Consider the following 13,331-nt stretch of genomic DNA (forward strand, 5'->3'; position numbering starts at 1 on the left):
TCCTTTGACCTTTAATTGTCATCACTCCTCTCTCTCCCTGCTGGACATCTCAGCAAACTTTTGAAGCTCAAGATGCAAACGACTCACGCCATGCATGACTGCGTGGTCAAGCTGCTGAGCAACCGAGACGAAGAGTCTCTAGAGTGTCTCTGCAGCCTGCTCCCCACCATGGGCAAGGTCCATTACTTAGCGGAGGCCAAGGTGAGCTGGTGGAATTTTAAATTTATTTTATTACGGTCTTAGAAAAGGTCTGAAGGGCTAGAGATTGAAAGCTTCGAATATAATCTACAGGATAATATGCGGCTGGTTTCCCTTTCCAAAACTAAATATTAAGAGAAATGCATTGTTTGCAGGGATGAAGATGTGATGTGAACTTTTTGACAGCAGTGGTTTTAACATTAGCTCAGCCGAAGATCAGTTCATGTCTCTGCTTTCATCCCAACAAGATGTTTTCTTGACAGCTCTACACGTGTCCAATAAGTGATTTAAGAGCTGATTCTGATTTACATGGACACAGATTCCAAGACATAAAAGAGAAACGTTCATCTCAGGCGGTCAGGACTGTTCCAAATGATAAACTGGACAATTGGTCAACTCTGTAGAATAATAATATCTGCAACCTGCTGTCTGTTAGATTGAATGGAGACATGCTGAACATGACCTTCATGTCTCAAATTAACCATCTCTCTCCCCCTGTGTCTCACCAGCCTCGGATGGATCAGTACTTTAAACAAATTGAAGAAATCATCAAAGAGGGGAAGATGTCATCTCGGATAAGGTTGATGTTACTGGATATCATAGAACTGAGATTGGTGAGTCCTCTGTTTATGCCAAAATAACACAAGCACTGAGTTATTAAGAGCAAAGAAATCTGTTTAACAGTATAGAAACTGTCTGATTCAGGTTTGAAGTCATTGTGGTTCTGAACATTTTTTTTTCTTCAGCACAACTGGGAGTCCACTGGACCCGCGCAGGGTCGGAAGACCATGGACCGCAAGAAGGCAAAGACTGAAGAGCAGGAGGAGCCGCGAAAAGTGCAGGAGCACGGGCTCACCGAGGACATCGAGAGCCAGCCAGGTCAGGCCTGCAGTCTAAATCCTCTTTAAGGCTTAGAATCACATCGACACAGCTATAGTGACTCAGGAAGCCAGTCTGTAGACTTCCTGTCCCTATAACCTGCAGAGATGCTTTTGGGCCCAACAGCAGCCAGGAAGCCCCCTCACTCCCTCCCATCTGCTAGCTGAGCTATAATATTTCATCTTGTAACGCAGCATGCCACAGATACAGTCAGAAATGTCACTCTGTCTGCCACTTTCACAGCCGTTTGACTGCACTGTATTTCCTGTGCACTAATCTTAAACCTGTATTTACCTGTTTATTTGTTTTTTTGTTTTTTGGGTGGGTGTGTCTCCACAGATCTAAGTGAGCAGGGAGACCAGCGCATACAGAAAGAGGAGCCCTGGACCACTGTGCCAACTAGGAACAAAAGAAGGACCAACGAACCAAGGAATATCGCAAAGGTCTCCAAGGTGAGACGAGCTGTCCGAGGCTTTGACACTGTTCTTACCATTCTACCTTTTCCTAACCTTCTTTGAGGATTGTAAAAATGCACCGCATACAGGAGACGTGAAGCTGCTATTTACTTTCTGTCCCTCATAGTTGATTTGCTCATATTTCTACATTGGAATCACAAAAACAATGACAATCAAATAACCATGTGGTAACTGGTCGTGTTCCATGGAAACTTAAATCGTTGTCCGCCGGGTAAAATCTGGAGAATTGGCTACAGACTTCAAAAATGTAAATTACTTGAGCTGAAATTTTTATTAAAGATAGTTTGATCTGAGAGATTTGAAACGTTCATTAGAATTAAAGCTTGAACCTAAAGCAGCAGCAGGACTTGTTAAGTTTCTGCTGTATAATCAGAAACAGATAATATTTTATGATATTTATGCAGATATTTATACAGGTATTGGTAAACAAGCTTTTTAGATAAGAGAGGGTATCCTAAATGATATTTATGTTGCCTTACTTATGAAACTCACACAAACTTAAACACTGGAATTGAAAATCTGTTACTTTCCTTTCTTCCTGTGTAAAGCTTATAAACCCTGGGGCGCGGCAACCACCACCCAGTAAGATCATCGTGAGGCAGTCTGTTCAACATGATCATAAGCTGAAGACATCAGAGAATGCCCGGAAACCGGACATGAAGAGGGAAAGCCTCCCAGCGCCACCAATTTCACAGGGAACAAAGGTACGACCAAATATACAGAAACTGTAATCCACAAAGCAGTGGGCATACATAGAAATTACATATACAGACTTTTTTGATAATTAATGTTAATCTACGTGATGGAAGATTTTCAAAGTATTGGAAATTCCAGTAAAAATGTTGTTCAAATCTGTAAATATAGGAAAATCATTGTGAGTATTTAATTTCCATATTCCTAGTAGCTTTACAACAGGTCAAGTTTTTCATGTGGAGCGAGAGATTAGTCTTTGTGCTTGATGACCTCAGAGTTTAAGTACCTGATATGACCTATTCCCTTCAGGACCTGTTCAAGATGGTGCGCCGTATCCTGTACAAGCTGACGCCTCAAAATTTCAACCAGCTGATAAAGCAGGTGATGCTCTTGAACATCGACACGGAGGAGCGGCTCAACGGAGTCGTGGACATTGTGTTTGAGAAAGCCATCGACGAGTCCAGCTTATCGATGCCCTACGGGGAGATTTGCTGCTGCCTCGCCACGGTAAGCAGTTCGCCTAGTTGAGCAGAGAAGTGTCTCGTCTTTGGAACGAGAGAGTCTTGTGTTTGTAACGTAATTGTTTGAATTGGATTCGGAGAAGTACATAAATACTGCATCAGATGCAAAAAACAATGGAGGAATTAACTGATCTTTTAACCATCTACTGGAGGGGTGTGCACACAGTGTCTCAATAGGCAGTCAACCACTTGTTAAATGTTTATGCAGCAAATGGATCAATTGGTTCATATTCAGCTCTGCCTTGATGCAGAATAATGCTGTGAAAAGCAACACAATTCAGTACAGTGTGATGATGAGGGTTCATTGTTTTGATGCCTCTAGAGTCTACACTAGACGACACACACATTATTTATTAAGGAGTTTGAAAATCAGTAAAAAATAATCCTTTAAAACTCAATTTATTAAACGTGCATGTCCTTAATTATAGACTCTATTAACAAGCGTTCTAGAGAAACCATTACATTTTCTTTCTGCCATCATTTGGTAAAATAACCTTAAATATATATTACATTTCATTTAGCTGACACTTTTATTCAAAGCGACTTACAATAAGTGCATCATCCCCGAGGGTACAGACCCAGAACAACTAGAATCAAGAAAGTACAATTTCTTCGAAATTTAGTCATTAAAATCCAAATAATCCAGATACGAAAATATTAATTTGTTGATATATAAAAACAAATGTTAAACCCGCAGAAAACTCCTGTTTTTTCAGGGTTAGTTCATTATTTAATTTTTTTTATTGCTTATGTTCACAACTGAAATCGTTCCACTTACTGTTCATGTGCAGCTCAAAGTGCCCATCGCTGACCAACCAAACGAGACAGTGAGCTTTATCAAGCTGCTGCTAAACCGTTGTAAGAAGGAGTTTGAGAGAGAGAAGGAGGATGATGTGGTAATTAGGGCGAAGCAGAAGAAGCTGGACTCTGCTGCAAGGGTAAGTGTGACACCGGATCTTTACCGAAACCTCTTTTCTTTCTGTTTCAACTCTGTTCAAGAAGTTTGTTTTCTTGGTCCCATTAGACGGATCGTCACCGACTTCTGCTAGAGCTGCACAAGGTGAAGGACATTATCCGGCGGCGTTCCACCGGCAACATCAAGCTCATAGGAGAACTGTTCAAGCTCAAGATGCTACCGGCGCCCGTCATGCATGACTGCGTGGCCAGGCTGCTGACGAACTACGACAGAGAGTCTTTAGAGCGTCTGTGCAGCCTGCTCACCACTATCGGCAAGGACTTTGACTCAGAGAAGGCCAAGGTGAGCTGGTAGTAGTACAGATTTGACATAAATCTTGAATTTATTTTATTACGGTCTATAAAAGGTCTAAAGGGTTACAGATTGAAAGCTTTGAATATAATCTACAGGATAATATGCGGCTGGTTTGCCTTTCCAAAACTAAATATTAAGAGAAATGCATTGTTTGCAGGGATGAGTGCAGCCGAAGATCAGTTCATGTCTCTGCTGTCATCCCAACAAGATGTATTCTTCTGCAAGTGTCCAATAAGTGATTTAAGAGCTGATTCTGATTTACATGGACACAGATTCCAAGACATAAAAGAGAAAAGTTCATCTCAGGCGGTCAGGACTGTTCCAAATGATAAACTGGACAATTGGTCAACTCTGTAGAATAATAATATCTGCAGCCTGCTGTCTGGTAGATTGAATGGAGACATGCTGAACATGAACTTCATGTCTCAAATTAACCATCTCTCTCCCTCTCTGTCTCACCAGCCTTTGATAGATCAGTATTTTAGGCAGATTCAAAAAATCTTCAGAGAGGGGAAGATGGCGACTCGGATACTGGACCTGTTGCAGGATATTATAGACCTGAGAATGGTGAGTGGGTCTTCGCGATTTTTCTTTCATATGCACAATTGTAAAGAGTCCAACATTCAAATTCTTCAAAGTAAGATGGATTTTACCATGGAGATTTATTTCACCATATCAGTCTGATGACCAGGAACATGATACTATATATTCTGGTCACATACTGTTCAATGAATATCTACACTGCTGTTGTTAAGGAGTTATTATGTGGTTCTGTACATTTTTTTTTTTTTTTCAGAATAACTGGGTGTCCAGAGGACCCGAGCAGGGTCTGAAACCCATTTACCACAATGAGGCCAAGACTAAAGACAAGGAGGAGCCGAAAAAAGTGCAGCCTCAAAAGGACAAGAAGATCCAGCAGGTCTCCTGGGCTCAAGTCGTAATGGTGAAGGGCAGCGGTGGAGGAGCCAAGGCCAGTGACTCAGGTGAGGTCACACAACATGACTTTCAAAGCTGTCGGATCACTGTGCAGTTCACACTACATGACCTGCTGATCAGGAGTCTTGTAACTGTTTGGAGTTCATACTGCAACACTTAACGATAGAAGGGTGTCACACACTTCACAATGTTTCGACTGTTAAGCTCTGTTTAGCTGTAGTTGTCACTGATTCATCAAAGATATTAAGCCTGTTAGAAATCTGGGAGTCTGATAGTCTTTCATATCTATTACATTTTACGAGAATTTCCTCCATTATATTCTTAAAAAGGTTTTAAATTTAACTTGATAAAACCCTGATATAAAAAAGTAATTTACAGCATATCCTGTATACGGAGTCAGGTGAAGCATCTTCCTCTTAACGACTGGACCTTGACTCTGATCACCCACAATCGTTATTTTTCACTAAATCCATCTTTTAACGTTTCATCTCTGCGGGCCTCAACCGCTTCTCAGCGCTTCAGTCCAGCCCCTCACCTCAACCCTCCAACACTCCTCAACAGGACCCAGACGCCATGAAACCTCTGGGAAGGTATGAAATGACAACGCTGTCTGATTTGAAGGATCCTGTTTGTGTTAGGTCTCTCTGAAACATGAGGAGTGTGTCTCTGTGATGCTGATATTTATCTCTCCTGCTAGCAGGATATTTCTAACTCTGATTAACTAGTATCCATTGACTTAAACAGAAATCAGTTTTGTTATTAGGGTTTTGTTTTGCTTCTGTTTAGGTCAGTGATAATAATTTGTAGTATGTTCCAAATTGGTTGACAAGCTTGATATTCAGAGTTTCTCATTTACACTGACATCCTTCCTGACTCTTTGTTTATTCGTCCCCCACCTGTCGTAGCAATACCGGAAGAAAGCGCAGGAAGCGCAGGAAGCCGCTGAGCGCTGCTCCTCCTTTATCTTAGCCTGAGCCGTTCACCAGACTGTCTGCACAACCAGGACATCGTCTCCGCACTGCATATCTGTATTAGACATATGTTATATTTATGTTTTAAATTTCAAGTTACTTTTCTTTTGCAATGTTCCGCACTGTTTAATTTATTAACAATAAAAGGTATTTCAAAATGCTCGTTCTCGTGATTAGTTCTTTCCATGGTTTGGTGCTTATAGGGATACGACTCAGTGTCTATGTGTGCGTCTGTGTGTGATGAACTGAGGCAGTTGTGTTGTGTTGGAAGTTGCCGTAGCATCATTAGAAGACCTGTGTGATCAGACCAGGGGGAGCCGCTGAGTGATGAGCTGCCGTCGCCTCAGGATCAACGACACAGGCTCCACTCGTTTGGTCTGTTTAGTCGTGGAAGCCCTACCAATCAAACAGCACCGTGTCGTTGAAAGTGTCTCAGCAGCTTGTCGCCTCATACATTTCTTATGTGTAACATCTTTTGTATGTGTGTATCTAGATTGTGTGTTTATTCCGGTATGACATGGATGAGTGTTGTCCGGCGTTATGTGATTACATGACCACCAGATCGCCCAAAACACACCCACTGTGAACATGGATACCCGAGACCTATTGGTTGGCTGATGATTCAATTTTTTGGCAATTATTTAGGTAATTTTCATGCAATAATCTTTCACTGTTAAATATGACTGTATATAATTGTTTGACAGGTATTTTCCAGAAGTGAAGATTAGACCCAAAACCCTGAAATATTCACTTTACAGATGAAATAGTTGCCCATTAGCTCCTGATCATTTTAGTTTACATTTAAAACCATCAGAGTCAGGTCAGGACAGTCAGGTTCGCGGGAAGGATCATCGGTGCCAACCTGCCCACCATCCAAGACCTGTACACCTCCAGAGTCAGGAAACGGGCAGGAAAGATCACTGCAGACCCCTCTCACCCTGGACACAACCTATTCCATCCCCTCCCCTCTGAGAGGCGCTACAGATCTCTGTTCATCAAAACCTCCAGTCACAAAACCAGTTTCTTCCCCCTCACTGTCTCACTCCTGAACAGCCAATCCACCGTGGCACTGTGCAATAACCCTGGTTCTTTATAATAACCACTTCACAAATACTCCCGAAGTTATATTATATTGTAATTATATTTAATTATATTATTTATTTTACCCTCACTATACAACTGTAATACTCATACCATTTGTAATACTCATTCCATTCAATATTTATCCCTGCACTTCATTTTCTTTCTTTTTCTTAGACCATCACACTGTTTGTTTTGTTTTGTGTTGTTATGTGTATTCTATGTAAGAACATTGAGAGACCATGTCAAATTCCTTGTTTGTACAACTTACTTGGCCAATTAAACCTGATTCTGATCGGAGCGCAGAGGGATCCAATGAGGTTGTTTCCCTCCAGATGGTCGGTGGGCTGACTTCAGGTCAGTGTCTCCATCGCAGCACACGCCCACGTTCTGTCACAAAAGCTGCTTTATAGGTGCTTTTGTCCTTCACTGATCACATCATTCAATCCCTGAGTGTGGGAAACTGAGAGAGACTTTCTACACACACCAGCAGACACAAGACGACAAAGCTGCTGCATTCTGGACACAAGGACAACTTCATACATTCAATCATTAATGGAAAAAATGAATAATGATATTTGATATGATATCTGATGTTGATCTCTAGTTTCCTTATATTTTTGGTTATGTATGGAAAAATATACACAATATTAAAATATCCATTTGCAATCATTTGATGCAAGCGTTTCATTTTTGAAGGCAAACAGCATTAATTCATTGTGAGAAACTTGCTTTTTTTCTGTCTGTAGCTTACACAATATGTGCAGCTCCTCCCTTATTCTTAAATCGCTTGCGTGCCTGCACAGAAGGTCTTTTTATTTTTTTAACAGCTTTATAGAATAATCCTTTAATAAATCCTTCAATAACTTTAATTGTACTTGCATTTATTCATATTTTGGCACCAAGTTAGTCCAACCTATTTCACAGAGGTCAGCTGAATTAGCACTAGTTGGATACAGTGTTGAATAATAGGATTTAGGCCTGCAGTGTTTAGGTCATCCCCTAGCTGACGTTACGGGGTCGTGGAGTTTCACCAGCTGGGGGCGCTGCTGAGTTTGTTTCCCACGGTTTCTGTGGGGTGAAACGAGCAGACTTTTTTTCTTTCTTCTTTGTTTTTGTCCCAATCACACAGAGGACATATGAGAAGAGGAGACCGCAGAGGAATCAAACCAGCGACCCCCAGGTGCTCAGGATGGCTCAGCAGGTAACACAGTGATGCTCCTCGTGTAGGATTTTTAAATAACAGCGACCATCTCATTTTCTTTGTCACAGCTCTTCATTATTGACTTTTATTCCCAGCTGCCACATGAAGAAGGGACCATGTTAATTCATCCACAAAAAGATGCATCAGGAGCAAGAAGGTCAACGACGTCTGCCACCTTCAATTTCATCAATTCCATAATCGGATCAGGAATCATAGGTAAATATCCACGACACTGAAGTGCTTAACAAATAAACATGGATCAGTTAAATTACATCAAACCCAATGATCAATTGTATCAATCACACAGAGCAGGCCATGGCAGATTTCAGGCTTTTAAGTTATCGGTGGTTTACTGAAGTGATTCGGTTAAATAATTAGCTGCAGTTTTGCTGTTTTGTGTAACAAGGAGAGACTTTCACAGCATTGAAGCCCTGCAGCGGTAAAGCCTCTGTATCATATGACTCGCGCCTGCTGCCCCCAATTCTCCCCTTTAACTCTTTCAACCCCAGAAATATGCCTCGACCTTTCCCCTGCAGCACTGGGACACACTGGAGCCTGACTTACTGCACTACTAATGCCATGTGAGACTTCCTTAGTGTTCTTTTATAATAACACACAAACAACTTGTGATAAAAACTGAGTTTTGTTAGACAACATGTCAAAATGAATGAATGTGTTGGTTTGAAAATCTTAGATTATGACTTGGACCATAAAGACAAATATAACTGGGGGCCAGACTGTACTGAACTTTAAAAAGTTAAGATAAGTATTAAGATAATATTAAAAATCAGTCCTTAATTGAACTAGCAGCCACGGTAGGGTGGCATTCATTGGATGGTTGGGAATGTGACTGTTCACTGTTGAGATAATATCATGTTCTCTACTTCTATTTCCCACAGCCAGAGGATCACATGCAGGAAATGTCATGGCATTTAACTGCAATCACCAAATGTGTGTTTTTTTCATGTGTTTGTTTGTGTGAATGATTTATCCGCTTTCTCCTGTGTAAATGTTGCTTTTTTGGTTACGTCTTTGGTTTGCGCCTCTACAGTCCTCAGCTGCAGCGTATATGCTTTATTTACCTTTCCTAAAACCAGGTTTACCGTATGCACTGAACCAGGCAGGGCTCCCCTTGGGCCTCCTGCTGCTGGTCACTGTTGCGTTGATCACAGGTGAGTTCATCGAAGGTGGTACAATCAGAATCATGAGATATGAATTTTCCCAGGTCGAGAAAAAATCAATAAGATCATGTTGGTCATTTCATCGCAGATTATTCCATCGTCTTGTTGATCAGAGGAGGGAACCTGTCGGGGACAAACAGTTATCAGTCACTGGTGCAGAGCACATTCGGTTTCCCTGGGTTTCTGATTGTATCTGCGCTGCAGTTCCTTTATCCTTTCATCGGTAAGTTGTTTATATCAAGTTTTAATATTTTGTAGTGTTATATTCGCGGCATGTTATGTCCGTGTGGCCTGAAAGGTTGTTGGCTTTACTTTCTTAATTCAATGCTGTTCTTTGACACTTGGCTTTTCAAAATGCTGCAGATTGATTGATGAATAACAGAACGATACTTCCCCTCTGTTTTCCTGCAGCTATGGTTAGTTACAACATCACAACTGGTGACACAATGACCAAAGTATTTCAGAGAATACCAGGAGGTAGGCCACGCTGCGTCAAATTTATTCCAACGCATAGATAAAGCAAGATGAGACCATGTGTGCCATAAACAAAGTTATTCAAACCAAACATGCAGTGCAGATCTGAATGTTTCCTTTGTTTAGTTTCTAACGTATGTCGGGACGTGTTGTGTTTGCAGTGGGTCCAGGTCACATGCTCGCCGAGCGTCACTTTGTGATCTTGCTGTCAACGCTGGCGTTCACGCTGCCTCTCTCACTTTATCGAAACATAGAGAAACTGGGGAAGGCAAGACTGTTGATAAAATGTCCAAGATGTCATTTGGTGATTTCAAAAACTGCCTGTCAAACGTTCCCGTGTGTGTGTTGCCAGGTGTCCTTCCTGTCAATGGTGCTGACACTGACCATCCTCATCGTCGTCATCATCCGAGCAGCCACCTTGGGACCCCAAATGTAGGAATCTGCTGAATCTGAATTTGTTAACCCACTCTGATTTTTATTTGAATGTCCCTGTGTGTGAACCATTGAATTTTTCTTAATAAATACCCATTAAAATGCTTTTATAGAAACATAATCTTAGTTTTCTCTGTTTTCTTTCTTTCACCAGCCTCCCTACAGAGAACGCATGGGCATTTGCAAAGTGGAATGCAATTCAGGCAGTTGGTGTTATGTCTTTTGGTGAGTCTGTGAATTCTGATGATTGACTATGCAAAATACATGGGACCAAAACAACACAGAACAAAACAAGACAGAACAACAGTATAAGATATGAGAGAAAATATGAATCTTTTGGGCTTTGTGTGCCCCCAAGTGGCCCAAAAAAGTAAATCTGTGAAGCTTTGAATTGAGGCAGACGCTTTTGGAATCCAGGTGTCCATAGCAAACAATTATATAATAAGTCACTAAGTCAAACAAAAAGGTAAATATTGAATTCAAATCTCACACAGGATTATCACACTTACCCTAACCCTCACACAACCCAATGGTTGTTGCACGCTCTCAGGAAAATACACCTGAAGTAAGACAGAGTGAGACAGTCTTTCATTCCCAAGTGGTTTGGAAGAGTTACAATTTGAAGTCTGAAGTTGTGGACTGCTTCAAACTGTGTTGCTCTTATCTAAGTAGGATGACATACACATTTTGAAAGGTTTTTAAAGGTGTTTGAAGGTTTTTAATAAAGCTCTGATGATCTGGTCCCGTGTGTCTCCTCAGCCTTCATATGCCACCACAACAGCTTCCTCATCTATGGCTCCCTGGAGCAGCCCTCTCTAGCTAACTGGTCTCAAGTCACCCACGTCTCAGTCGGTTCTGCGCTGGTAATCAGTGCTGCGTTTGCTGTCGCTGGCTACACCACCTTCACCGGCTTCACACAAGGTATCAGCAAAAAATATAGAGTTCCTCGTGCGACATGTTATTTCATTTCCCAAATTTGTTGCGATATCACGTTTGCCACTTTTCAGGAGACATATTTGAGAACTACTGCGGAGAGGATAACCTGGCGACATTTGGTCGCTTCTGCTTTGGCTTCAGTATAATAACCACTTTTCCACTGGAGTGTTTTGTGACGCGAGAGGTAAGTGATTCTAATACTCGTTACTGCTTAGACGTTATCATGTGAAATGGAAATTGTTATTTTGAGTTCTTGACCCTTGAAGATGGCTTTGTTGACAAAATGAACAAGAAGAAAGTGTTGCACAGCTGCTCAGTAGGTCACAGCACAACAGTGTCAGCTTGGAGGCGAGTTACTAGGTCTTCTCCAACACAATGCTAATTAGAGTTGCTCTTCCGTAATTTAAATACACACACAGTCTGGGTCTAATTCATTTCCATATTATTGTGTGTCCTCTCAGGTGTTGTCCAATGTCTTTTTCAGTCGGGACCTTTCAAAAGTTGAACACGTGGTCATAACCACGCTCATAGTTGCCGTTTGCACGTCGATATCTTTGGCCTACGACTGTCTCGGAGTTGTTCTGGAGCTGAATGTAAGTCAGATCTACTCGACCATGTGCATCTATCCACATGTTTTCCTTCATCCATGCTTTATGTGTGTGTATTTGTATTTAACACAGGGTGCTCTGAGCGCCACACCCCTGATCTTCATCATCCCGTGGGCGTGCATCCTCAAACTCTCCCCTGGCCGCTGGTACCAGGGTGAAAACCTGATCGCCACCATCTTGATAATAGCCGGCTTATTCGTCGTGATCACCGGGTTGACCATGACCGGCCTCAACCCACAAGACTGTTCCCACGGCGCGGACATGTTCTACTGTATGGACGCCAACATGTCTGTCACTGCTCCACCTGTATGACATGTCCTCCGATGAATTTGGGCTTTCTTACCATGAAGGGAAATCTTAATGCTACAGATTGCGGCTATATTTTCGGCCACCTTGTGCTTCCAATGTTGTGGCAGCAGTCTGTATTATGAAGTGATTACTTTCCCACACAGATCCTTGACCTCAAGCACAATCAAACACCTTTGAGTTAGGTCATCCATGTTGCGTACGACTTTACTGATAAAACATCAGTGCACAAACTCACAAATAATCTAGTGACTGAAGCAACAGATTGTCCAGAACCTTCCAAGGAGACGTGTGCTAATGCTTTCGGAAAGGGACATGCTATTTCGAAATCTCAGTATAATAATAATAATAAACGTTTGTATATGAATTGTTTAATCTGCCTATTTAAATTGTAATATTTTGAAATAAATAATCTGTTTTGATATTTATTATTCTTGCTGATGTGATCTGCTCCACACGACATCACATGTGACTCCACCTGAGGTTTCTACTTTTAGTTGTTTTTTTTTGTGTTAAGGGAAGAGGGATTTATGAATATGGGCCATACAAATAAAATGTTATTTGATGTAGCATTTCTGATCTCAGCTTGTAAGTCATTCCAGAGTTTTGGGGCCTGTTCTGCAAACGCTCGATGACCTTTAGTCACCATTCGAGCTCAAGAATAACATTCAGCAGTCACTGGCAATGTAATCCTTGGGTCACAGGCTCCCTCTCACCATGCTCAGAAATATTTAGAAAGAAAACCACACAAGCAATAAATAAATAAATATAGAATATAAAAACAAAAATTCAAAATACAGTAACAAAATAGGAATAAAATACATACCTAAATTCTAAATAAAAAAAAATTAAATACAACATATTACTGAGATGAATGATTGATTGAGAAGGTAGGGGAGAGCGGGGTAATGTGGGACATCGGGTGATGTGAAACACCCCCTGTATCTAGGCAACGGAACACATTTGTGGTCATGTGACTATTATGTTTTCAAGCCCCTCCCATTCCCCCCTTGCCATGAAGGAGAAGTTGGTGCTGGTGCTGTGGAAAGTATGTTTTTTCACAAAAATGTGTTTTTTTGCATGTAAAAGTATATTTTCTTGCTTTGAACTTAATCAACTGTTGTGTCAAAACAAATTGATTCAGGTAGAAAAACTTATATCATACA

General features: G+C 41.3%; 1 protein-coding gene across 1 annotated transcript; it reads left to right on the forward strand.

The window, feature by feature from the left end:
* Window positions 1-8,151: 8,151 nt before the first annotated feature.
* On the forward strand, window positions 8,152-12,365 carry slc38a11 (solute carrier family 38 member 11). Its single transcript, XM_053439658.1, has 12 exons — window positions 8,152-8,228; window positions 8,324-8,444; window positions 9,326-9,400; window positions 9,498-9,632; window positions 9,821-9,886; window positions 10,045-10,151; window positions 10,236-10,315; window positions 10,470-10,540; window positions 11,075-11,236; window positions 11,323-11,435; window positions 11,713-11,844; window positions 11,932-12,365. Exons 1-12 carry the CDS (start codon window positions 8,217-8,219, stop codon window positions 12,169-12,171), a joined length of 1,314 nt encoding a protein of 437 aa, XP_053295633.1. The 5' UTR covers window positions 8,152-8,216; the 3' UTR covers window positions 12,172-12,365.
* The last annotated feature ends 966 nt before the right edge of the window (window positions 12,366-13,331 follow it).

The sequence above is a fragment of the Pleuronectes platessa genome, chromosome 14, assembly GCF_947347685.1.
Source record: "Pleuronectes platessa chromosome 14, fPlePla1.1, whole genome shotgun sequence".
Classification (NCBI taxonomy): domain Eukaryota; kingdom Metazoa; phylum Chordata; class Actinopteri; order Pleuronectiformes; family Pleuronectidae; genus Pleuronectes; species Pleuronectes platessa.